Source organism: Macrobrachium nipponense, chromosome 4 (genome assembly GCF_015104395.2).
Source record: "Macrobrachium nipponense isolate FS-2020 chromosome 4, ASM1510439v2, whole genome shotgun sequence".
In the NCBI taxonomy this organism is placed as follows: domain Eukaryota; kingdom Metazoa; phylum Arthropoda; class Malacostraca; order Decapoda; family Palaemonidae; genus Macrobrachium; species Macrobrachium nipponense.
Window position 1 is genome coordinate 116,344,088 of NC_061100.1, and position 26,838 is coordinate 116,370,925.

Below are 26,838 nucleotides of genomic sequence, written 5' to 3' on the forward strand. Positions count from 1 at the left end.
TCATATGTTTTGTTCCCAGCTTGTGGATCTAGATTTGGGACCCAGTGCCAGACCAGGCCAGCCCTTTACTTTTATCGTAGATGCCACAGGATGTGGTTGGGGAGATGCCAAAGTGGATGTCACGCAGGGTGGACGTTCTATTCCCTCAAAGTCTCTTGAAATTGAAAGAGGGGTCTATGAGATCACTTTTACTCCTCTGGAAGCTGCCAAGCATAAGGTCTATGCCTACTTTAATGGGCATGAAGTCAAAGGTTAGTCTGAGATTTTCAAGTTACAGGCAGTCCCAGGTTGCATCAGCGATTCTGTTCTACTACATGACATACTCCATAAAACAGGGTAACCCGAGACATGGTAAAAAATTGTTAGAAAACATTGCTTTTAATCATTTGGCTGTCTTGAAAAAGACATAACCTGGATTTTGATAGAGCTTTTCATCAAAAAGTCTCCAAATTTTTACCGCTGCTATTTTGGAGCCATATTAAAGTTCCAGTCTTCCTTCGGACTGGCAACGTAAACCTGGAACATGAGCTGTAACCTGGGAAATAATTTTTGTGAATACATTTGGAGAGCGATGTGACCTCGGAACGACATAAGTCAAGTGCAAAATAACCCAGGGACTGCATGTACTTGGTATGATTGTTTGATTATTTAAATTATTTTAATATGAAACCATTGCAGTGTTTGCTTTAGGTAAATGGGAAGAGGTTGTCTAAACATCAAATGATTTGTTGACAGGTTCGCCCTTCCCACTGTATCTTGGAGTAGAGAAGCCTCCTGACAGGAAAGATTCTAAATCAAAGAAGAAGAAATCTTCAAGTCGTGAAAATAAAGACCCGAAGGTGAGGGTTTTGTTGTTTATGAACTTGCTTCCTATGGATCTCTGAGATATACGATAACAGGTCATTGAAGTTTTTGTAAGCTTACATCAAAATTTTGACCAGTATAGTTAAGCTGTAAAGTTTTTTTATGATTGGATTTTACATGTATCACTTTAAACATGTCCTCCTAGTATGAAGAGTATAATATTTGGTGATTAACATATATTTTTACTTAATCCTTTGTAGTTTCATCACCACCTTTTTGGTGTAATTCTGGAAAATATGTAAATTTCAAGATATGTATAACTTATATCAAATGAACAATGTATCTCACAATTCCATGTTATCTTCACGTTATTACCCTCACATTTCATTTTTAAGTAGCTCTGAAGCCAGAAGAATTTTATGCGACTAGACTGTTAGTTATTATAGTAACAAACTAAATAACAATGTAAGTTTTGTTTCTTAATGGTTCCCTAAGTTCAGTACATTGTATAAAGTTTAAATAAAAGAGTCATGTAATGGTTTTGCCTTTATTTTTTCAGGAAATGAAAGAAATTGTGAAAGAGTATTCAAGTTCTGCTTTGGTCACCAACTCTCCCAGGTTGTCCTTGAGTAGTCTTAATACATCACACAACAAGTCTACATTAAGTAAAATCTATGACTCAACTGTCAATGATTCATATGATTCTTCCATCAGTAAAACATACAAGTCAACAGTTGATAAATCCTATGATACTGTAGACAGCTCAAGTTATGAACCTGTCCTCATTCCATCAAACAGAATGCAAGATTCATCAGTTATGAAAAGCAGCAGCACGTATGAGAACATAAATAATAAGTATGCAAATTTTGAATCTTCTTCTATTGTTAATAGAAGTAGTGTCTTAGAGTCAAGCACAAAGAAAACAAGCACTTATGAGTCAGTCTCCCCAAAACCTATCTATAGCTCAAGTCCCAAAAAAATCAGCACATATGAATTAAGCCCTTCTAGTTCTTCAAAATTGGAGTTGAAGAATAGCACACTGGATGCCAGTCACAATTCAAGCTTTAATTCTACATTCAACACTTCAACTTCAACAGTCATCAATACTGGCATAATAAGCAAATCGTCTGTGTTCAACAAGGCATCAAGTCCTGGACGACTCTCTTCGTAAGTATTACAAAATTTTAATCTCGTCAGTTATTTTTTTGGTGTTCGGATACTTTCAGTTGCTTGAAAACTTTGTACAGTATCTTTTATATATTTTCTTGCAACATTTTTAGAGACTTATTTTTATGTCTTTTGTCAATAAGAAAGCTGTTTACAGATTACTGTTTAACTTTGATGAGGTAGTTTATTAAAAATTTTGTAAATTAATTAAAGATTATGTAAGCATACAGTAAAATTGAAACAGCCCATCTGTTTGAATCTTGGCAGCAAAGATGCCGTGAGAGCAAGAATTTAGTTCAACAAATATCAAGATCATCCTTCCACTTGCCATTTCAGCTTTATCTCTTTCCACTGGGGAAGGGCGTGCATCCCTTTACAGAGCTACGGAACAGGCTCAAGAATTTAACTGGAGAGAACAAGTTAATGAACTAAATGATCTGTTACTCTTCATACCTCTAGATCCACTTTAGGAAGACACATAAGAGGTCACAGTCATGATGACAGTATATAATCTCTATGAACATTATCGTAGGAATTAATGACAATGTGACGTGATGGCTATACATACCTTCCCAAAGTCATTGTTCTTGGATTAGACCATTTTCAGTGTTTCCATACCTTTTTTTTGTGATTTATTACTATGATTCAGGGCTCTCATTCAAAGTTCTTTCACTTCCATATTCTTAATTTATTCAATTTATTAGCAGCAGTATAGTTTCCTTGGCAACATCACGACCATTTACTTACACAGTGCATACATATGCCAGTTTTCATGCAGTATGTATGCAAAATATTGGTATGTATTAGTTTCATTGAACATCATCAGTGACGTTAGGGACCCATGATGCACCTCAAGCTCTTTGAAGAAAAAGGCATTGAAGAATTATCTATCACTTAAGACTTCAGTAACTGCTTAGCATAAGTTAAATATGTTTTAGTGGGTGAGTTCTGTATTTGTGGTAATTTTATATTCCATAGATACAAAGCCTTTTTCAAATTTAAGTGCACAACTTTCCATCCCCTTGCATTGGCTTTTCATGAAGCAACTTCAGATAACCAAGTCTCCAGTGACATATGTGATGTGAGTAAAAGGGCTTCCTCTAGTGAGGAATGCTCACCAGAGAGGGATACTGAAATACTTGTTTCAGCTGTTGATGATTTTATTCTGGCTAACATGGCACATATGTATTCAGACAATATAGCATAAGTGAAGTAAATTTAGCATCCATTGAATATGAAAATTACCATACTGTAATTTTTGTACAGTGTTATTCTTAAAGAATAAAATGACCCTGAAAAATGTAAATGGTTTTAGATGCATATTGGTAAATATTACAACAACCTATGTTCTTTTGGGGAGGGAAATTTTGTAACCTTTTGAATGGCGAGTGGAGTAAATATAAAGTATAAAGATTTAGATACTATTTATGTGCTGGGCAGCCCATCTCATAGTACATGCGTATGTCCTTTACTCCATGAAATTCCCATCTGGTGGTTCTTCAGTTGCAGGAATAATTATCTTGGGAGAATGTGTCCAAATGTTAATAATATTTTTGGGCAACTTTTGTATCTTTGACTTGGTCTAATTTAATGAGTAGTCTATTACTACTAACTATGCTTATGGAATTAATTAAAACCACATTTGTTCTTTCTTTTTTTTTTGTATTTTGGTTGTTATAATTAACCTACTGTTGTTGAGGGCTATGGTTTATATCCCAACAACTATTGATATGCCATTGTTTCTCTTATGAAAATGTATGGAAGTATATTTTTTACTAGACTCCTACCAAGTTCTCTCCTCATTGTACAAATTGTTGTTTTTGTATTGTACTGCATATTCACCAAGGAGAAATTGTCACTAGAATTGAAACTTTTCTGTCTTTACATAAGTTGCTTCTAATTCTGTTATTGTGTTCAAGGTAATCAGGGTCCTTTAACTTGTTGATAATTTCTTATGATTACACACTGACATTGTAAGTCTTTTTAATCCAACATGCATACTACTTTTAATGTGAATGTTCATCACATGGCTAAGAAGTTCCCATAGAATAGAATTTTTTTACAGTATGTACATTATATAAATAAAACAGCATAGTGAAAGATAAAATTAAAATCAAGATAACACTAATAAAACCTGGTCATGACCAGGTTTGATGCACTAGCCGCATGTGGCTCCACAGCTTTTTTCATCGTCTGTGCTATGCATAATTGAAAAGGAACGGAATATTCAGCATGTCATCAAAATGAAATAACAAGGCAGCTTAGAGTACACTTAGTATTGAATATTGTATACATAAGAAATCATGAAACCAAAAACATGGTGAATGAAAGTGTAAACTTCACAATTACAGTTCTAGCAACAAATATAAAGATATTTTGATCAAGGCCATTAAATTAATAAAGTTAAGAGGGATACCTTGTTTAGTACCCATAAAGAAGATGAAGAGCCAGTGTTATGAATGTTAATTATATGGTAAGCATGTTTTTTCAAAACATTGCAAATTACTTTTATTTATTTTACAGCCCTAGTCCACGCAAGTCAGCATCACCATCCCCACCTCCACCGTCTAGGACCATCCGTGCTATAAGCCCAATAGAAAGCAGAGCCTCACCAGTTCGTGCAACCAGTCCACCTGGAGAACTCACTGGTCTGTCTTCTCCTTCTAAAGTTTTACAGATTGCCCAGAATGCTGCCAAAACCTCAGAGGGTAAGTCAGACAAGTTCACTTTCCTTTTCATAAAAAAGATGGTCCAAATATCCTTCATGTTTAACTGTCTGGAGACTGTTCAGTCTATGTAATTGTTTGTGCTGTCCTGTATGTCTTATCCATTAATAATTGGTTTTGGTATATAAAAAAAAAAACAATCCCATTCATGCCTGTGTGTTTTTTATTTGTTACTTGGAGCTGTTGGACTAATGCAAAGAGAAGTAGTACAGTGGCAGAGTTACTTGGTTAAGTCTTTTATTAGAAATGAATATTATCAACCCTTCTAAATTTTGTGTTTATTATGCATTTTTGGTACATAAATTCTCTGTGGCAAACAAAAATGTCACGCTGATGCAGTATTCTTTAACTGTAAATTATAAAAGACTTAGTCATATCTGCTGTGACCATACCAACTTTAATCTATTTAATGTTGAATATTTTTCATCATTCAGCCGTAAGTTATTTGTGCACACCAATGACTTCATCCTTCATATTAGAAAATCATATCATATGCCTGTTAATAAGGAGCTCTCCTCATTTAAGACCATTTATTATCATGGATCCCATTATATTTTGTAGTGCTTGATGTGTGTAATATATTGTAGTTTTTAAACTGCTTGTATATTATTGCAGGAATGTCTCTAGAATAGAAACATTATGCCTGGGATATATTCAAGACAAAGAGAAAAGAACCTATAGTAACCGTTCCCAGGTTAATTTGGAAAATATCATTCCCTCCATTTGAATCCCTGAAGTGTGATGGATCCACTGATCTCTCTTTGATTCAAAATATTTAATTACGAGTCAAACTGTTTGGATTGAAGATCAGTTCAGTTTAAACAGTTGCTCATAAAAATTTGGCCATTTTTCTATTACCGATGAAATGTTTAGCCTTTTAAGAATATATTCTGTATATTTTATTTTTTTCCTCTTGCAGGCTCCTCCTTCTACTATAGCAGTGTTGCCAACATGAAAATTTTACCCTCTACTTATTAACGCTGGCAACATGCAGTACTTATCCCTAATAGATTTAATGTAGTATTAAGGAAATTTTTTAATAGAAACATTAAGTTCTACTAGATTTTTACTAGATTTAGTTACCCTGAGATTATAATGCTGTACATTAAGAGATTTTGAAAGCTAGTATATTTCTAACTCCATAGTAAAAATGACAAAATCACTAACCCTCCAAACTGCAGGGTGCATTTGATATTCATAACAGCATTAATAAAATTTCTTAGGCTTTGGATCCAACACATTACAGGTATAGCTGAGAATAATCCTATGATCCTGCCAAATAATCTGGCTTGCATGGAATATGTCAGCTGAAGTGTCTCCCTCACATTATATAGAAAGTGATAGGTGCCATTACATTCCCCACATTCATTTCTCAAACACTTTAGTGGTTGACTAGGTTATTATGATGTGATACAGTATAGGTAAAGTCTGTAAAATTGAACAAGTATTACATCATAATTTGTATTAATTCATATTTAGTTTTTCACTACATTTCTTTTGTTGCTTTTGCTGATGTCTAACTAATCAGTCTTTGTTAATACTGACTTGTACTTATCATTTCATTCATCTCTCCTGACTCACATGACTTATAGGAATCATAGGAATCATTCATTAATCACTCATGCTAATCACAATTAATGACTTCATTCCTCTTTATGTGTGATGTATGGCTCTTGATAACTCGACTAATTTGATTTTCCTAACTTCAACCACTATTTTCATCATCACCACCACCACCTCCATCTCTATCAAAACTCCAACCAATCTACAGCAAGAAGACAAAGGAACGTCCAGAGCCTCTCGAAGCTCAGGTCCAGGACAATGTTCAACAGTAGAGGTCAGTAGGGGGAGGTTTGTGTGACTAGCAGTAGTCAGGTTAAATACAATTTCCTTGTAAGTAGACATACAATAGACCAATAGTTTTGTAGATCTTTAGTGTTGTAAAAAGTAGTGTTTGAGCGATGTTTTTAACAGCTATTACCTAGCTTTTAACTGCTGATATTACTTATAATGGAACTAAAATGTTCTTTTATTCATACAGCTACAGACCAGTTTTATCAATGATGTACCTCCCTCTGTTTATTTAGAATGGGCCAAGTGCTATAGAACAGATTTTGAATGCTAAATTGGATCATTACTTGGACCATCCTCTGCCAGTGCATACCAGGGAAAGTTGGCTGTCTTTTTTGATTGGTGCTGTTGAAGTGGTCATTCTCCACTCAAGACTTTTTTTAAAGAGTAGCAGACTTCTTGGTGTATTGTAGACAGTAGCAAGGCCTCTTGGTAGCAGCAGTCAATTGTACAGAGTAGCACTCTTGCAGGTGTTCTAACTGAGGGTTATAAACCTACCTGCATCCTGGGAGATATTGATAGTCATAAGCCTTTCGTACTTGTACTTGTTTAGACCAGTGTGTGTTCAAGGGGATAGCTCAGAAGGATTATGGGCATGTTTCTTTTTATGAATGAGCATTCTCCTTTTAGGTGTAATATTTTTTACACTCAGATCCACTTATTGTTCAGCGGACAAGGTTGATTTGTTTCTTTCTGGAAGTCTGGCTGTCTGACTTTGCCACGAGCTCATGTTTTGTCACTCCTGCTTTGCCCATTGTTTCACTGCCTATGCCAGTGTATCCTTCTATTGGTCTCTGTTTCCATGTCTGCAACTTCTGCCCCTTTCTCAATGTTTTTTGAGTTTCTCAACTTGTCACGTGCCCTAAACTGCCTGTGTTCTTGGTCCTTTTGCATTCTAATCCCATTGCTCTGCAGCCCCATGGTCTTGATTGTTGTGTCCTCTGCCTCAGATTTTTAGCATACTCTGGGGATCCTTTTACTTCTTGTTTGGTAGTATATTTTTTATGTTTGTATGATGTTTTGTCTTTGTACCCTGCAGCCTTGACATCTTGTGGAACCCTCTGCTGTACCAGTATCCTTCTAATTGCCCTTAACGCCTTTTTACCAAGTTTCTCCCAGTCTGTCCTGGTTTAAATCTCATTGCTGGGTTGCATTCTTACTACTGAGGGTCTGCTTCTATTTCCTATGATGCCCATACTTGGAAGTCACAATGGTGGGCCACCTTTATATTTTAGCCCTGCTGGCTCAGTTTTTCTGATGTATTTTAACTCTAGCTGCCTGATCACCTTGCTTTGTATTTTAACTCTAGCTGCCTGATCACCTTGCTTTGTCAGGTCTCTAGTTGCCTCTGAGGGAAAAGTATCCTTGAATCCTCCATGTGATCTAGTCATCTTACAGTTTTTTCTCTCCAGTTGTCTCCCTCCATTCAGGTCCATGAGTTGCACTGTACCTAGTTTTTGTATGTTCTGTTGTATATTGAGTGATCCCTATGCTACTTGTTTCAAGTTATCCTATCCAATGGCTTGCTGTATACAGTTTGCTTGTTGTCCAGAGGGTGTTTTTGGCATTTCCCTTTGGTTTGATGATAGATTATCTAGGTGTTAGTGATGATAGATTACCTAGGTGTTGGTGATGGTCTTTCTTTAGCAAGCTTGTGTCTTGGCCCTTTCTTCTCAACCTTGGGAGATCAAAGCTTCAGAAATATATTTGTTGAGCCTTCGAGTGCCAGAAGTCATCTTCCTCTTTTCACATTTCAAGAGGTTTACTGAATATAACCTATTTTGCAGGGTTTCTTTCCATCCCTCCATGCAAGCATTGTATGATTTTTACCATACCTCTAGCCCATAGTTGAATCATTGGTCTGCTGTAGGGTAGGTTATACACTTCCTTCTACAATGAGAATTTAGCCCTGACTTGTGTAAGGCACTTGGATGAACCAGTTTCATTTTTGCTAGTGGTTCATCTTTGGCTGAAGTTACAACTAGAGTTTATCGTGCTCTTCTGCACCCGCAGATATTATTTGGTTTCCTGTGTTTGCTCCTCACTTGGCATACTTATGGTTACGTAGATGTGAGAAGGAATGCCTGACTAGCTGTGCTCCCTGTACCAGACCTCTGCTACTGAGAGAGCTGGGGAGCAGTATAAATTTACAATGGAAGTTTGCCATTTTTCCTTACCTCTTGCATTTCCATTTTTGCTTTGTGTTCTCAAGTTCAAGGCTTACATCTGCCTTTTATGGTCTTGATTGTGAAGTGTACATCTGCTGTGCACCTATACATTCCCCGATTTGGTTATCTTTTCCCTGGGTGCCTGAGCCTTGTAGTCCTCTTTTGCTTTCTGGGTTTCCCCTTACATGTCGGTTATCTACTGTCCCATCTTAAGAGAAGTGAGATTTTTTTTAGGGGGAGCTTTGCATTAGGTCTAGTGATGCTGTAAACATAGGCACTACAGGGTTCCCAGACTGGACTGCAAAACTGAATGTTATGGTTCCCCCAGGCACTGCTTGCATCCTACAGTTTTCCTCACCTATTGACATAACACTGGAGTTGGTAACCTCCTTTCAGAGATTAATGCAGCAATTGTCTTGAAAATGGTGGTGCTTCCAGAAATGTAAAGTGCCTCAAGACAGGGAACTAGGCTTCTTTTGCTTCCAGCAAGAAAGGGCTAATGAGAGGTTCAGCAAATATGGGTGTAGGGATTTCAACTTATGGAAATGAGTTTTGGGAATTAGTCAAAGGAGTTTGGGGAATTGACATCTCAGAGAATGGGTAATGCCTAAAGTTTGTGTATGTCAGAATCAATTGACAAGCAAATAGATGGCTGTTGTAGGAGTGATATATAAACTGGGAATAGAGATGGTGTAAATAAAAAGAGAAAAAAAAAATGTAAAATGGAAACAGAAAAAACAGGAAAAGACATAAGCGTTTTGTCTCACATAATATTGATAAAGATAATGGTGCTTTGAACAGTGCAACATTATTGTGGTCGCAGATGTGTTGTTTTAAAGTAATAAGCAAAGTGTAAGGTAACTTGATCCATACTGTATCATGCATATCATATGCTACTCATAATGACCTTTTTTCACATTTAGGGATCAACCTGCGTTTTTCAACAACTAGTAAAATAATTTGTGTCATGCTTCACAGTTACTTAGCATTTATGAAACTTTATTGTGCATGAACATAATGTTTTTAAAATAATTTAAGTATATCATTCTAGACCATAAATTCTCTGAAAAAGTCTAAACGTACCCAGGTAAAAAGCAGCTGACTTCTTAGTCATATTACAAGTTTATACCCATTGATGCCATTATGCTAGGCATCAGTATAAGTATGGTTTGTGTACAAAGGAATATTTATGCTTTTTAATGATTTATGATTTTTATTGCACTTGAAATGATAGAGTTCATACTAGGTTTGATGCCTGGTGTATGCATTGTTCAACTTTCTGTGGTAAGTGTAGTAGAGAAAAAAATAGGGATATAAAAGAAATATGGTAAATTTAAAAGTTTTGATTTGCTTTGCTCATAAGGTTTCTTATTGAGTAAATATGGTGTTATTATATTGTAAGATTTTTAACTCTGTTTTTAAGATTTTTTACCTTTATATCAGTGTTGATTTGTTGTTTAGAACATTCTGTGTAATTTCTGGGACATTTCTTTGCAAATGTTAATAATAAATGCATTAAAAAGCAAAATTTCCCTGTTCTACCTTCAGATGAAAATTCTGACCCTGGAGGACCGCCTGATGACCATGTCACCTCACGCCTCTCCTCTGAGAAAAGATCTGCTTTACTCCAGAGTGATGAGCGCTTCACATCCACTGCCAATTTTAATATATCTAACATAGCCTCATCATCATCATCTGTCACAAGTACCACCATTAGGAGGATGGAAGAGAATTTACAGGCTTCTGGAGGTGAGTTCATAGAAATTTAGATTTTTAAGATAATTTGTATTTTTCTTAGATTTACCAAGTCTTTCATGCAGAATACCCTCAGCAAAGCTGGTCGTGTTGAAACTTGGTTAATTAGTGGCAGTTGAGTGAAGGTGTGGGTTGACCCACCCACTTAGTTGCTAAGCAGTAGTATCTTGTTTCATTTGACAGCATGGACTAATGTGGAGTAGGCTGGAGGTGTGATTATGATAACAGACTTTAGGTTTGCATGTTTTGGAAAAGTGAAAATTATCTTAATATAGCAATTTGCAATCTTTTATAGAAGGCTAACTTCTTAGGCTTGAGAAAATGTTTTGAGATCATGACTGGTTTTGATCCTTCATGCTGAAATGTCAGTTGTCTGGTTATGTGAGTTAGGGAAGAATGACTTATGTAACCTACAGCTCATCCTGTCACTTGTGATATCTTGCTAGACAGGGCCCAGTGCCTATATTACTGGTTTGTAACCTGACTGGAGGAAAAAAGATAACTTTGGTTTCTTAGTTAAGAGGAGAAGACCAGCTGGAAGGGTAGCAAAATACGAGGGTTGTCCATAAAATAAGGTTCCCAAAGATTTTTCACAATGAAAAACATGTTTATTGGCATTGAATAATACATTTTTGAAAAGCTTAGACTTTTTCCTATTTTTCGACGTAATCGGCGTTGAGATCAATGAATTTTTGCATGCGGTGTACCATGCCTGAATCGTAGAACTCTCCCACCGCACCGCGAAGGTAGTTTAAAACCTCTTCTTTCAGCTCCTCTCCGGTTCTGAAATGCGTCATGGGCGTCTGTATGTCCGTCTTTGAATTCTCTGCACCATTTGCACACATGTTGTATGCTCATACACTTTTCTCTGTAGACTTTACACAGTTGGGAATGAATGTCCACTGGCACAGTGTTTTTTGCACAAAAAAAATTAATCACAGAGCGTAATTCGCACCTGGCGGGAGAAGCAAGTGGGAGCTCCATCTCAGATGGCTGCCAAGCCAAGGCTGAGTGTTGTCGCAGACAGCTTGCCGGAGGGGGCTGGGAGAGGGGGAACCAAGCTACACGCCAGTGTCACCAGATCCTGTATAACAGCGTTCCTTGCGACTGCAGCTCCTTGGGAACCTTATTTTATGGACAACCCTCATAGTACCACAAAATCCCAGATATAGACAGTAGTATATTTTCTACCACCAACTCTTAAGTGCCATGCTGAATATTAGAGACTGTGCGGTTTGTCTACTCTGTTTGCTGATGCTAAGGCTAATAACATGCCATTCAGGAGGCCTGAGTTCGTTGATTGGGCAAGAGAGGCCCACCAAGGTAGAGAGGTCCATTCTATTAAGCCCTTTATTGCCGGCACTGAGAAGAGTTTATCATGGCAGAGGTAAAATAGAAACACCAATCTGTTAAATAGTGATTCCTAACATACAAATATCTCTCTGATGATGTCAACCAGGGAATATGGCCCATTTTGCATGGTAAGCACCTGCTTTGGATCAGATAGTACTCAATATCTTCCATAAACTAATTTTGTGAAAAAAAAAACTTTCTTGCCAGAGATACTGGATAGTTTCCAGCTGGAAAATACATGCGATTGCAAAGACTAGTGTTCTTGAATAGGTGCAGCTACTTAAGCAGTGCGCATGATAGGGGTAGTTCTCTCAGCACCTGAACAATAAGTCTCAGCTAACCTGGTTACCACTCAACTTGTGGCCAGTAGGAGCCACCAGGTCATTTTGAGGTCAGTGGTGATCAACATTCAGTTGATCACTCAGCAGATCAGTTGTTCAAGGTGTGGAACTAACTAACCAAATTTCTGCCCTCCCAAGATATCTTCAGGGGAAGTGGAGACTCTTCCTTATAAGTTTCTGCAGAAACGTGAGCATAGGAAGAATAAGGTCAAAAAGTGCATACAGTGACAAATGTTGCTCACCTGGGGTCATGCATTACTGGACCCATGCAAGGGAGATTGGTTATGAGTGACAAATGCACCAAACACTACACACTACCCACAACCACTTGCCCTTTGCAAACAGGTGCTGAGATTTCTGTTACTCCCCTAAACAAATAATGACTGTGAGAAGACCACTTAACCTTCATGTTGAGTGCTGTTGTCTGGGGTTTCTATACTTCTGTCAGTCCAATGAGAAGTAAGATGAGGAATAAAAACATTGAGGAAGAGAGGAAGATAAAACATAGAGGTGCTCTCTTGCCCTCCCTTGACCACAGGTTTCTTCATCCTCTCCTTGTCCACCAAGGGCATAGTCATGGTAGACATCCTAAAGGAACAGGTACAGGAGCAGCAGGAACTTCAGGAATATCTGTTGTGGCACACTTGAACCTTCCAAGGAATCCATGGTCAGCCTTGTTGGAATCTATGGACATCAATCCAAATGGAACTTTTGGTTAAAGCCAAATGTTGAGGAAGACATCAAGACAACAATCTCCCAGAATGCTCAGCGAAGGCCAGAAAGCCTTCAGCAGCTCATTGTCTCTTGGGGAAGCCTTGAAATAGTACTAATAGAAGTTGGTGAGGGAGGCATGAAAGCAAGAACAGGGAAGGCAGGCACCCCAGCAGGAGCACCATGCAAAGAGAGAGCCAGTTGATTCTTGTCTGGCATGAGCAAGCCCACCTTAGACTGAGTAGACTTGTTTGTTCTAGGGTAAGATAAGGAGGGGTGATACCAATGGTGCGTTGCTATTGGAAGATACTAACAAAATCTTTTACACTTTCCTCCTCAAACTGAACCTGATCCACTGGGCAGGCAACTAAGAGACCCCCCTCAATATAGTTGAGATAGTGAACATCCATAGCCTCTGCTCAACAAACACACTTAATTAATAAGGGTCAGGGGGTAACAAGTCATGAATAAAGCTCTCACACAATCACTGCCAGTACACATACAGCCAAATTATGAAGTGATGCTGCCTGATGAGTGACTGAGTGGGTTGACCTCCATCCCCTCATGCAATTGCTGCTAGTTAACTACTATGTTACCAAGCTTCACCAAAGGTATTCCATATAAAGCTAGATTTATCTGAAATCTTTGTGATGTTAAATTAGAGTAGCACTTGTTGCTGGTCTGTAAAGATCTGTAATACACCTTTCATATAATAATCACATAAGCAGATTTACCCAGATGTAGGAGCCCTTGATTAATTTTTGGATTAGATATAGTTTGTAAGAATTGAATATGGATTTTACTCTTTTACCCAGAAAAATCCTTTACTTAATTTTGGAGGAGTAGCTGTTGTAGTGTTTAACACTCGCCCCAGTTTTATACCGACAGCTTTTATATAAGGAGCGAGTCAGAGGCTTCTGACATGTCCAATTTAGCAGTTCTCTGGTATTATAGCAATATTTTACTAGAAATAGTGCTAAAGAAGACATATTTCACTGGGCGACACGGCTTCCTCGCCCAGAAATAGATTTTTCCTACGTGAAAATCCCTTTTTTAAGGCAAGAAAATGTTTTTACCAAAGTTGAAATAAAAGTCTTGCCTTTTAAGTAACTTTGCTTTCATTTCTCCCCAACCAGTCAGTTTTTTTTATACATAGTAAGTGTTGGTTCAGATGTTCTTTTGCAGCCCATGAAAGGTTTCATGCATGTTCAAATATGTGTACACCATTTTGATCTCTCTTTTTTGGGGGGAGGAGGCTACTATTTGTTGACCATGGAACTCTTTCCCTTCCTCATTATTCACAGAGACATTGTTCTCCCATTCATTTTTCAACAGGAGGGCCAAATAGAAGTTTAGATTTGTTTATCATGGTTTCCCTTTTATATATAGGAAAAAATGTGTTGATAAAACACTCCTCCCGGTAGTTATGAATTAGGTTTGCTTAGTGGAGTATGAAATCTCTTGTCATGACAGTTCAAAATTTCCGACAAGGTAAAATTCCTATTGATATTCGACCTGAGTGATCTTGACCTGGACGTTACTCTGCTTATCAACCTTGTTCATAGAGTCCCCAAGCCAAATAAGGGATTTTGACGAAGGAAAAATCTATTTCTGGGCGAGGGGCCTGTGTCGCCCAGTGAAATCCCACCCTGTATTTGTATTCCTCACCCTGCTTAACCCAAGCTTGGGTACTATCTTCAGGAATGACGTCAGAGGCGCTCATTGTAGTAGTAGAGGGTAGTAAGGCTATAGTGCGGCTCCTCTGTTGATGGGGTTTTGGCGGAGGAAGAAGCTAAATGGCAGGGTACCTCTGGTAGTGGTATTCACTCGCTCTTTATATATGCCGACACCTTTTATTACAAGATGAGCGAGCCATTTACCTTGGCACTAACGTTTCTCTTTTTCTCTGGTATGAATAGTAATATTTATACCTAGAAATAGTATCAAAGGAACCTATTTCACTGGGCGACACAGGCCCCTCGCCCAGAAATAGATTTTTCCTTTGTCAAAATCCCTTTTCTGGGCTCAGCCTGTGTCGCTCCGTGAAATAGTGCCAGAGAATTAGCTCCACCAAGCTTGGAATAAAATACAAAATACTAAAATTAGCAGGTAAAACAAACACTAGTAAGGTTAATTAGTATGATGTACAACTTAAAAGTACAAAAAGGTACAAGTGAAAGGTAAAGTATATTTTACCAACTTAAAATTACTTAGCTTAAAGACTTAAGGGTACTAATCCAAAAACATCAAGGTACTTAAAAGTAAAACATTTAGGAACAAGAGATAATTAAGCTAATAATCATACAAACAAGCAAGGGAACTGAGCCCTAGTGCAAGTAACAATGTAAAAATAAAAACATCCAAGGCAATTATGTAAACTAGAGGCGAACTAGCTAAGCAAGGGTGCAGTGAGGCAGGCAGAAGGGAAGGCTACAGTGAAAGATAAAAAGGAGAATTAAGCAGTGTCAGGGGAAACTGTGTTTCCAGCTGCCACTGCTGAGAATTTAAGGGCCTCTAAGGACTTTAAGTAGTGGCGCTTAAAGACTGTCGAAGATTTCCAGCCTGTATATTTCTCAAGATCGTCAAAATTCATATGTTGAAAATAATTGATAGATGTGGCAACTGCCCTAACATCATGAGCCCGTGGGAAGGATTCCGGGTTGGCTTGTTTAATAAAGTACAAGATTTGTTGTCTGATGCCTTTTAAGGAAATCGTACCACCCTTCTCCCTGATGAATAAGGGACCTGAAGACTTTAAGGTTGTTCTACCCAAGTAAGTCCTTAAGGAGTTAACCAGACATAGGGACTTGTCCTGGGGGAGTGGTAAGATTTTCCATGGAGTCCATCTTTCTTGTGGATCCTCATTTTTGGCCAAAAATTGACGATCTGGAGAGAGAAGTACTTCTCCTGATGGGAGGAATTCAATGTGACCTGGATCTCTCGAAAGAGCCAACAGTTATGAAATTCTTGCTCCTGATGCTAAACTTAATAAAAATAAAGTTTTCCTCAGGAGGGTTATATAATCACATGATTCATTATTTATTTCTGAGGCCAACTTAAGAACGTCATTCAAGAACCAAGAAACTGACTTAGGTCTCTCTGTGGGTCTAAGTCTAGCACAAGCTTTTGGTATAGAGGAAAAGTAAGAATCTGTTAGGTCTATACCAAAACCAAACTGGAAGATCTTTTTAAGAGCTGATTTGGTAGTAGTAATTGTGCTTGCTGCCAGACCTTTCTCGAACAATGATCTGAAGAAGGAAATGGCCAAATTTGTGGTCATTATACGTGTATTAGAGCTTCTAAGAAACAAAGCTAGTTTCTTAACGGCTGAGTCATATTGACGTAAGGTAGATTCCCTTTTATCTGATTCCAGAAATGCAATATTTTGGGGATCGATGTTAGCATTCCTGTGAGCTGCAAACTCCATGAAATCCATAAAGTTAGGGCTTTCTGAATCCTTGAGGAAGCGGACACGGTCTTTGTTTGCACTAACTGGGTCAGTTTGGGATTGGGAATCTGTAGGGGCCGGAGTCCCAACTCTAGAAGTAGTGGGAACCAATTGCTCTTGGGCCAATTGGGAGCTACTAGAGCCACCCGGCCCTTGAACGATCTTAGTTTGTTCAGGACCTTCAGAAGGAGATTCACCGGAGGAAACAGGTAGATCTTCTTCCATGCATTCCAATCTATTGCCATGGCATCTGTGGCATAAGCCAGAGGGTCCAGGTTGGGTACCACATAGCAAGGGAGCTTGTGATTTGACTCCGTGGCAAAGAGATCCACCTGAAGCCCCAGGATTTTCTGACAGATCCATTTGAATGACTCGTTGTCCAGAGTCCACTCTGATTCTAGAGGGACGGAGCGTGACAGAGCATCTGCTACTACGTTCCTAACCCTTGCTAAGTGGGTGGCTGACAATTGCCAATTGTTCTTGTCCGCCAGAGAAAAAATGGCTATCAGGACATGATTCAGGTGACTTGATTTGGATCCGCCCCTGTTTATGCAGTGGACTACCACTGCACTGTCTAGGACCAGTTTGACATGGGATTTCTTGTGTGGCCGGAGCCTCTTCAGAGTAAGAAACACTGCCATGGCTTCCAGTACTTGATATGTAGCTGGTGGAATGGTAAGGACCAGGTTCCCTGGACCTTTTTGTACTGTGAGTAACCTCCCCACCCGCTTAGGGACGCATCCGTGTGGATCACTAGAGATGGAGGGGGGAATTGAAGGGGTACTGCCCTTGATAGGTTCTTCACTTGTGTCCATGGTTGGAGACGTTTCCTCAAGATCACCGGGATAGAAGCTTGTTTGTCCCGGGACCTCCAGTTTGCTTTTGAACGCCAGACCCTGTTTATGTCCTTCAGTCTGGCTTTCAGAAGAATGTCCATGACCGAGGCAAATTGGAGTGAGCCTAAGATTCTTTCTTGGTTCCTCTGGGAAGTTTGTCGTTGTTTGAGAAATTGCCTTGTAGCCTTGGCTATTTTTTTCCTTTTCAACGGCGGGATTGACGGAGTATGTAAGTCCAAGTCCCATTGCAGGCCTAACCACTGGAACCGAGATTCTGGTGTTAGTCTGGACTTGGTTTGTTTATTTGGAATCCCAGATGTTCCAGAAACTTGATTACTTTGACCGTTGCCTTTTGGCATTCTTTGGGGGACTTTGCCCATATGAGCCAATCGTCTAGATACGCTACTAGCATTATTCCTTGAGACCTCAACTCTTGAACTACTGCCTCCACCAGTTTTGTAAATATTCTGGGGCGATGTTGAGCCCGAAAGGCATTACCTTGAAAGAATATGCTTTGTTTCCTAGCTTGAAGCCTAGGAATGGGCGGAAGTGTCTGGCTATTGGAACATGATTGTAAGATCTATAGAGGTTGTGACGGCACCACGGGGAAGTAAGGTCCGCACCTGCGAAACGGTCAGCATTCTGAACTTGTCGCAAGGAATGAATAAGTTTAGGCGTGACAAGTCCAGGACGATTCTTCGCTTTCCTGAGTCTTTCTTTGGCACGCTGAACAAGCGTCCTTGAAATTTTAAGTTCTTGACCCTTGATACTACTCCTTTGAGAAGAAGATCTTGGGTATACTCTATCAATTCTGCTGTTGGTTTTTGGTAGAAATTGTTGGGTGGAGGACCTTCTGTCCAACTCCAACCCAAACCTTTGGTCACTATGCTTTGAGCCCAAGGGCTGAACCCCCACCGTTGGCGGAAGAGGTACAGCCTCCCTCCTACCTTGGAACTCTCACTGCTGGTTTGCGGAGGGGCGGCCTCCTTGTGCTCCCCGGAAACCTCTGCCCCTGCTGGTGGCCCTGCCGGATCCTCGATGTCGAGAGGCACCCCTGGCCCGACTGCCTCTGGCAAACCTAAAAAAGGGCTGAAAGGCCTGAGCCTCAAAAGCCGAGTTATAGGCTGGCGAGACAGCAAGGGAGGTTGATGGCTGGGGCTGTTGGGGTGGTTGAGCCACAATCAGATACTGCTGTTGTGGGTGAGCCTTTGAAGTGGAGTGCTGTGGTACCTGAGGTACCTGTACTGCCTGGACCAGAGCCTGTTGTGAAGCCTGGAAGGACTGGAACTTCCTAGGCTTCTTTTTCAACCTGAGGTTAGTTCCGGAGGATTCCAGTTTACACTTATTAACTAAACCCCATCTGACCCTCAGGCTCTGGTTCACCTTAGAGGCCTCGTGCAGTACCTCTGCCACTACCGGAGCAGGGAAGAGGTCTGTTCCCCAAATTGAAGCAGCGATGAGCCTGTTAGGCTCGTGGCGGATGGTAGCCTCACCCAGAACATGCTTTCTGCAGTTCCTCCTTGCGACGACAAAATCATAGAAGTCGCACTGCATTGTATGCAGTAACGACTTTGCCATGACCTTAAATAACGGCTCTTGTTCGTAAACAAGAGCCGTCATCTCCGCCATCATCAAGGATGAGAAAGACCTACTGAGCCTGGTCCGGGCATCGAACTCAGTCTGAATTAGTAATTCAGACAGCCTGGGGAGGCTCTCGCTGAAAAGCGTTGTGGCGCAGTCAGGTTTCAGCTTCCCTACTGTGAAGGTGGGTGCTGCACCCTCGAAGTAGTTTTCTGATCCGGGGATCAGAAGGGAGGTCGGCTCCGTCTCCTGGAGCTGAGGCATAGGCTCGTCCTTAAGAGCTGCCTGGTATGTAGCTTCCACTACCTTATAGGTAAAAATGGTGAAAGGGCTTTTGAAGGCTGTGAGGCGAGTGTTCTCACACTCCCACTCATCAAGACTGCTGCGCCTGTTCCCGAGGGAGGATGACGGTCTCCTTCGGGACCTTATCCTCTCACATCATGGCTGCGTCAGTTAACCTGATGTAGCCCATGAATGGAGGTTGAAGGTTCTTGGGATAGCACTCGAAGTCTTCCAACCTCCGAGTCCCAATACCTTCGATGGAGAGCATACCGTTCACGAACGGAGCGTATGCTGCAATCCTCCATGGGTTGTTAGGCTTAAAGTCTGGGAGCTTAGACGAATCCGGCATGACGGCAGGTATTGCTACTTGACCGGAATGAGAGGGGCGTGCCCCCAGTGAGTCCCTGATGCCCGTCATAGCATTTTCCTGGGCAGCCATCCTCTCCGACAGGGATTGGATCGACTGACCCGAGGCCTCGACCGTGCTGGAAAGCTGGGAGAACATCTCCTGAAACCTAGTGTTGGCTAGGTTCCCGACGACGTCTCCCACCCTCTCCAAGATATTGGAGGAGAAAGCTACGGGGTCGAAGGAGGAAGACTGGGTCTTCTCCTTCCGAGACCTATGCTTGGGGGACCGCGGAGCCGAAGAAGAAACAACCTTAGGTTTATCCGCCCCGGGATGATGAGCCGAGGACTTCTGGATAGACGAAGGGGCTGACTTCTTTGGCAGCGACTTCGGCTTGGGTTTAAAGTCCGTAGAGGACTTGACCTTGGGGATCACGGAAGAAGTTTTTGGTCGTACCGACCTCTGCTTCCCCATGAAGCCCCGGAAAGAAGTGGAAGTGGAAGGGATAGGAGAAGGAGAAGGACTCAAGGAAAGCCCTTGAGCCCCTAACGGACCTGCCTCAAGTACACCCTTACCTGGGCCCATGACATCTACAGTCATGGGCTCTAAGTCCAAGTTGAGGGCCGCAACGTCCTCTGCGACGTCCTCCGCCAGGTCCCCTTCCGCCTAAAGCGAGACCATAGTCTGGATGTCTTCGATGAGCAGAGCGGCAAATTGGGGGTCCACGACCGAGCCCCTCTTCGCCCCGGGGAAGACTAGGTCAGCCATGTCCTGGGCCAAGATGTACGGGTGGCCTTTGGGAGAATTCCTCCCGAAACCTCCGACTCAAGCCTTCAAGGATGTTAAGGCTGCTACCCTCTCTGCTTCCAAAACTGTAAGAAGGGTTAGAGTTAGCCATAGAGAGAGGATGATTGAATTGTATGAATTAAAACAATTCAATTCGAAAATATGCGTGTAAGTGAATATATTAAGCGAACGAATGGACTCAGTGCCATTGATAATGGAGACTTACCCCAGAAGAGGCTGCTTCGACCAAGGCGTAGCAAGTGTGGCAGTTGTCGTGATGCCACACCAAGAAGTCATCGACACGCACGGCGCACCCGGAGTGGGAGCAGCAGACTTCATGGCCGCAGGGGTCCTGCAAGATGGCGTTACTGCCGGTTTCCTGGCAACAGATGACCTGTCAGTCAAAGGATACATGAGTATCATGACAACCTCCAGGGAGGTTATAGAACTTAATGTTATAGAACTTAATGTTATAAGTCTAATGTAGTAGGCGTCGGAGTGGAGCCTACTAACCAGAGGAATATATATATATATGTATGCATGCAGTCACATATGTAAAATAACAAGGTTCATAGCGCCGGAGTGGCTCCGGAGAACTAGACCAGTGTAGCTATGTCAAGGTAACTGCTGCACTGCTATGCATAGCTCCGTGTGAATAAGAGGGGGAGAGATATGAATCAACTCCGCCGGGGGCCGGAGTATGCCGCAAGCCACTGCAAGAGCGGAAGTGAGACAGTGGAACAGAAAACCCAAGAGTGACATACCAAACATAAACAAACTAGGTTGTGTGTAATGCTATATATAATGGGAAAACAACTGTACACATGTATGGTGGATGATACCCTAAGACCGAGGCCCATGACTAAACATTCTCGAGTCAGGTCCGGTGTTGGCCGGAGCTGAGACCGCCGGAGTGGAGAGAAGGGAGTACTAGGGTGGTGGGTGGGGAATGCAGGGGGTGGAGGGGAGGTGGTCCCACCTCCCTTGCCTGGTGGCTCACCGTAGTATGGTGCAGGGAGTGAGGGGGGAGAGTCCCTGAGCCCCGAGCAAGGCGAGAGAGTACGGCCAGCCCGAGCGCTGAGTGTATCCACCCCCACCTACCTCCGAGAGAACTCCCCCTCTCATGCGGACTCGGATAGCTAGCTGCGTAGCGAGCGAGTCATCACTCCACCGTGGTGGGTGGGCATGGTGCGGAGGGGGAGAGGGAGGAGGAAGTCAGCAACGGGGTGGCTCGTACGCGATCAACTGGAAACCTTCCCAGCCGGGTGAACAGACACGCGGTATGTAAGGCCAATGATCGCAAGGGGCCAACCGGCCCTGAAGCCGCATATAGCATACAACAATAAATAACCTTAGAAACACACATATAAATATAAAATGACAAATAATAAAGTAATAAAATATAATCTAGTCTAACACGGGGGTGGGGGGGGGTGATACCAAAACACGTAAGAAAGGGTGTCCAGGAGGGGTAGGCTAATCGCAAGTCTGGTGACTCGGGTGTGTTAGCCTAGCCCTAAGGCGGCTAGCCGGTATGCCGTACCAAATAAGGGGGCAGGAGACTAGGAGCCAGGACATAAAACGAAGGGAGTAGGTCCTAACGTAAGGGAGAGACTCCTAATGAATCGGGATCTGACTAGGCTAGGCTACGATCCGAAACATGCGGACGGAGTAGGGGGACCCCGTGAAAGGCTAGACTGAATAAATTCAAGCTGACTGCATGAAAAACACAACAAAACAGTTATGGAATAATAAAAAGTACTGCTAAGGTAACTCTGATGGTATGGGAGACCAAAGAGTGAGGGAGCCACCATACGGTCCGGGAGAGAGAGGTCGGCGTGGGAACCATGAAGCTCACGCTACTTAATCTCCTCCTAAACATAATAAAATGGAAAAGATCCGTACAATGAGATAAAAAAACCATAACAGCAGTACTTAACTTTGATGCAGAAGCTTGATCCATCGTAAGAACAGAAGATAAATCCAAAGTCAGAGCAAAAACACAGAGCACAAGCAAAACGCGTGTAATGGCGGTGACGCTATCAGAAGGAATGACGTCAGAGGCATTCACTGTAGTAGTAGAGGGTAACGGGGCTATAGTGCGGCTCCTCTGTTGATGGGGTTTTGGCGGAGGAAGAGGCTAAATGGCAGGGTACCTCTGGTAGTGGTATTCACTCGCTCTTTATATATACCGAAACCTTTTATTACAAGATGAGCGAGCCATTTACCTTGGCACTAACGTTTCTCTTTTTCTCTGGTATGAATGGCAATATTTATACCTAGAAATAGTATCAAAGGAACCTATTTCACGGAGCGACACAGGCTGAGCCCAGAAATAAAGTCTTGGACATTGACCTTTGGATCCATTACAAAATTTTGAAACCCCATTACCTATAGATGATATTAATGAAGTTTGAAGTCATTATTAAACTCAGCTTGAATGACTTAAAAGACATAGATGACATGACAGTCGGATAAATTATTAGATGGCCCAGATTTTAAACCATAGAGCTGAATGTATTAATTTATTAAATATTCTAAATTGATAAGTGTCTCAAAACCAAGTTGCCTTTGATTGCCTTTTATGAATGCAATCCATATACATTGGAAAATGTTTTATTTTGGAAATTATACAAACTAATAATTACCAGTGTAATTCTTCTCTTCATAGATCATAAATGATATCTGGTGTACTTTCTAGGAGAGCATTTCACAATAGTACTGCATATAATGGAAATATGAAGTTGTTTAGAAGCTCTACTAATTGCTGCCTAATTACAAGTTTTAATGTTGATAATTAGTGTTTCACTGATATTTACTAATGTAATTTCATGCTTTGTAGATCTCAAAGGGATTTAGTTTCATATACCATCTTAACATTGATCATGAAATGGAAATTGTCATCCCCTACTTTTCAAGTTTAGAATGATTCTCTACATTATACGTACAACATGCAAGCAGTTTTTGTTTTGTTTTGACTAGATAATAATGCAATTTATGTGCTTGAAGCCAGTTTTCCTTTTGTTCTTCAAATAATTGTACTGAAATACCAGTCTTTGTGTACCAGCAAACCGTCATGGGACCACCAGCATTATCCACCCAGTGAGTACTAGTGTGTCAGTGGATTCTGGAGAAGAAAAGAGGGGAGGTGTGAGGAGTGGAATTGTGAAGACTGAATACAGCATTCATGGTTCTAAAAGTGATCTGAGAAGTGACCACGGGCTTACATCCATTGAAGATCATCATCATTATAACACCAAAGACCATTCCCAGAAACTAGAATCTACAACATGTGAGCCTCACCTTATTGTTTACTATTCATATAATGTTTTTATATGTTCTTAGGCTTCATGGATTATACTATACTAGTTACTTTATTTTTTTGAATACAATTTTAAAAAGCAACTGTTTATGCCCTCTATTACATTATGTTCCTTATCTAAAAAAAATCATGTTGGGGATGTACACCCACGAGCCCCCTCTTAATGATATTGTTTCAACTACCATAAATGTAATTAAAATAAAAACAAACTTGTCTGTGATTACAGATCTTAGCTCCAGCACAACTTCAGTTGATGTAACAGATGCTGTGTCACATAGATTGCAAGGAGCTTCCCATCATCAACATTCCCACCAGCTAGCCCGACATTCACCTCAGCCACAAATAGATGCCTCACGGGTTTCTGTAAGTGGGCCTGGTGTCAGACTTGTATCTGTAAGCTCACAGGCTGAGTTTACAGTTAGTATGCCTCCACCACTACGACAAGAAGAGATCAATGTCCGTATCACAGGTGAGAATCTGTTTGTTGCACCCCATGTATTGGTTCAAAATATGTTATTTCATTCCACTTTCTTACCATTCCTATTGGTTTATATATCTTTGGAATATAGTTTTCCTTGATTTATTTTCTATTTGGTTAAATCCCTCATATTTAAACACGGAATAAGGTTTTTGAGCATGATTCACTCTCTCTGTTGTCATTGATTGCACTATTCCATTTATAAACATAATGTTTATATTCACTCAAGTAACCTTTTCCTTACTACCCTTCATCTTCACTCACCTCTCAGATATCGAATACCTCTGGCACATCCCATGACCTGACCTGGACTGACTCACTGACTCCAAATCTTCACAATTCATCAGATGACCTACTGAATATACAGTATATATACATGAAGGGACAGTTATCTACATACGTATATGATTACTGAAAATAAATTCTACATAAATAGACTAGAATATAAAGACCAGTTGACATTTATAAGTTTTATTGCACTACTGTGCATACAGCACTTTTTTTTATGAATCTTTTGTGGATTTACATGCTCAAGTAATTTGCTTTGCTTAATAACTAGATCGCCAAAGCTGAAATCTTTTGGTAAGTGAAGACATATAGTTTTAGGTATGGTTTTAACTGTAGATACAAGATTAATTTTAGATTTTTAGATAATAGTGTGTAGCTATTAGAACAGCTGTTTCAGAGTAAGTTATTAGACTAACCACTATTCCCCAGGTTTGTGCAAAGTATCTATGATAATACGTATCGAGCTTTTAATGATCAGTGAGTCTGTTTAGCTTTCAAGAAATTACTCACTAATGAATGTTAGCTTTAAATATTGGTAATTGGAATTCTTGCCTGTGGAATATAATCATTCACCAGCTCTTGTGTTTTTGGTTATCAAACTAATGTTATGCACCGGATGTCCCTTATTAACTTTACGATACAATATTTCTGTAATTGCCTTGCACTGATATCGTCTTTGTGATCACTTTATGCTATTAAAACAGAATGTCCGTCTTAAGTGTGTTTTATTTGGTTTCATTAATTGCATGATGTGTGATGGAGAGGGATTTGATGTCTGAAATTGCAGGAAATCATACTGTATATTCCAGAAAATATTTTCCTCTGAGATTTTAGGTAATTTGAATTTTTTTTATTGTTTTATGCCTGTGTAATAAATTTTTATAAATTTCTTTGCTACAATGCACAGGTATTTGTTGATTCCAGTTATAAAGAATTTCACAAGTGATCAGTTAACATTTTCTTATGAAAAAGGTTATATAGTTTTCTATAACTGTTCAGATTTTGTATTATCTTTTTTTGCACAATACTTAATCAATTCATTTGTGTTTGAAACTGTCAGAATGATTTCATTTTAGGGATATGATGTAGGGGTCAGATTTAATTTGGACCATAACTTTTTTGTAACTTTGATTGTGAAAATTCAGTACAGGTTTAATTTTGCTTAATATTTTATTGTAAGAGTTGAAAGATTATATCATCAGTTCTTCTAAGAATTGGTTTTTGTTTAGGTCCTGGTAAGCGCCAGGTACCAGTTGAGACCCAAGGTACATCAGATGGGGAAGTCTTGGCTGCATTCACTCCACGACAAGTTGGTGAATACATAGTTGATGTCAGAGTTGGTGATACTCGAGTTCCAGGAAGTCCATTCAGGTAAGCCGTAAACATTTGCGCTGTTGCTTGAGTTTCATTAAGTTTCATCACACACTCTTATGAATTTTTATTTTTTCACATCATTTCAGTTTAATACAGTGTACCTTTTTGAAATTTTTGAAAGTTTTTTTATCTATTCTTTTTACATATGTTTTCTTTCTCATTTTACACATGCACAATCTCTTGTGTAGATGTGTGCTTTGCTAATTTATTCTTGTTCATTCTTGTGTTTAGATATAGATAGCATTTTAAGTATTCAGTATAGTAATGTGTATGTTAGATATTCTAGGATATATATTTGAGTTCTCCTAATAACCATTTATCTATATGGTTTAAATTAAAGTTAATCTACAATTTGAATTTATTAATTATAGCATCAAGGACCTCTCTTTGAAAAATTAAGCCAAAAAATAAGTTCAAGTCATATGTTAACACTGAAAGCAAGTTGGATCATAGAGTTTTTGTGAGGTAACAAACATGTTCTTGATATTTTATTTACACCTAAGATTTGTTAAAATCCTGGACATCCTGGGTTCTTTAGAACAGTATTAGAACACCTTTCTCCCAGTATCTAGCAAACATTTTTCACTTTTATTTACTATAGATGTTCTTATTCTGAGCAGTTCAGTGCATAAGGTGTTCATAGCCATGGCCTATTGGAATCCTTGACTGTGTTGCTTATTGTCTTCATAGTATACTATATGTCTAGTAGCAAAATCTTGGGCCCCATCCCCTTCAAGGGCTTCATACTGCAGTAAGAGCCAACAACAAATTGAGGAGGAAGGAATAACCTCCTTAATTAGATGAAGTCATAACCTAGAATTATTATCACCAGAAAAATCATGATTGTCAAATCCTTGAGTGGGAGATTGTAGCTCAGTAGTCTGTGAACAACTGGAGTGATTGACCACAGTATTTAGGATAGCCTCTAGAAATCTTAACTGGTGTTATACCTTCACCCTCCTCATGTAAGTAAGTTCACCACAAAGAACTCTAAAAATACACAAAGAAATTGCAAGTCTGTGCCAAGTAGCGACAATAGGGCTTTTCACTCCAGGGGTCTGAAAAGAGACTTTAATGGGAAAATAGAAGGTCATATATGTCCTGTCAGTTTTTAATCACTGACAGTTCAGATTCTCTGAACATAATAGGCTGCACCTATTATGGCACACAGATAGAGCCCCTGTCTTTTTACCATAGGAGAAGGATTAACCTTAAGAAGGA

General features: G+C 40.1%; 1 protein-coding gene across 3 annotated transcripts in view; it reads left to right on the forward strand.

The window, feature by feature from the left end:
* LOC135211080 (filamin-B-like) overlaps positions 1 to 26,838 on the forward strand; it is a 270,141-nt gene that overhangs the window by 161,366 nt on the left and 81,937 nt on the right. For 2 of the 3 annotated variants that reach the window (XM_064244140.1, XM_064244142.1), the window contains 9 exons: positions 20 to 251; positions 736 to 839; positions 1,364 to 1,971; positions 4,495 to 4,679; positions 6,469 to 6,534; positions 10,265 to 10,465; positions 23,223 to 23,447; positions 23,704 to 23,946; positions 25,473 to 25,614. In XM_064244140.1, the coding sequence (XP_064100210.1) occupies positions 20 to 251; positions 736 to 839; positions 1,364 to 1,971; positions 4,495 to 4,679; positions 6,469 to 6,534; positions 10,265 to 10,465; positions 23,223 to 23,447; positions 23,704 to 23,946; positions 25,473 to 25,614 (2,006 nt within the window). The remainder of the gene's footprint in view (positions 1 to 19; positions 252 to 735; positions 840 to 1,363; positions 1,972 to 4,494; positions 4,680 to 6,468; positions 6,535 to 10,264; positions 10,466 to 23,222; positions 23,448 to 23,703; positions 23,947 to 25,472; positions 25,615 to 26,838) is intronic. The other variant, XM_064244141.1, reaches the window with a different exon arrangement.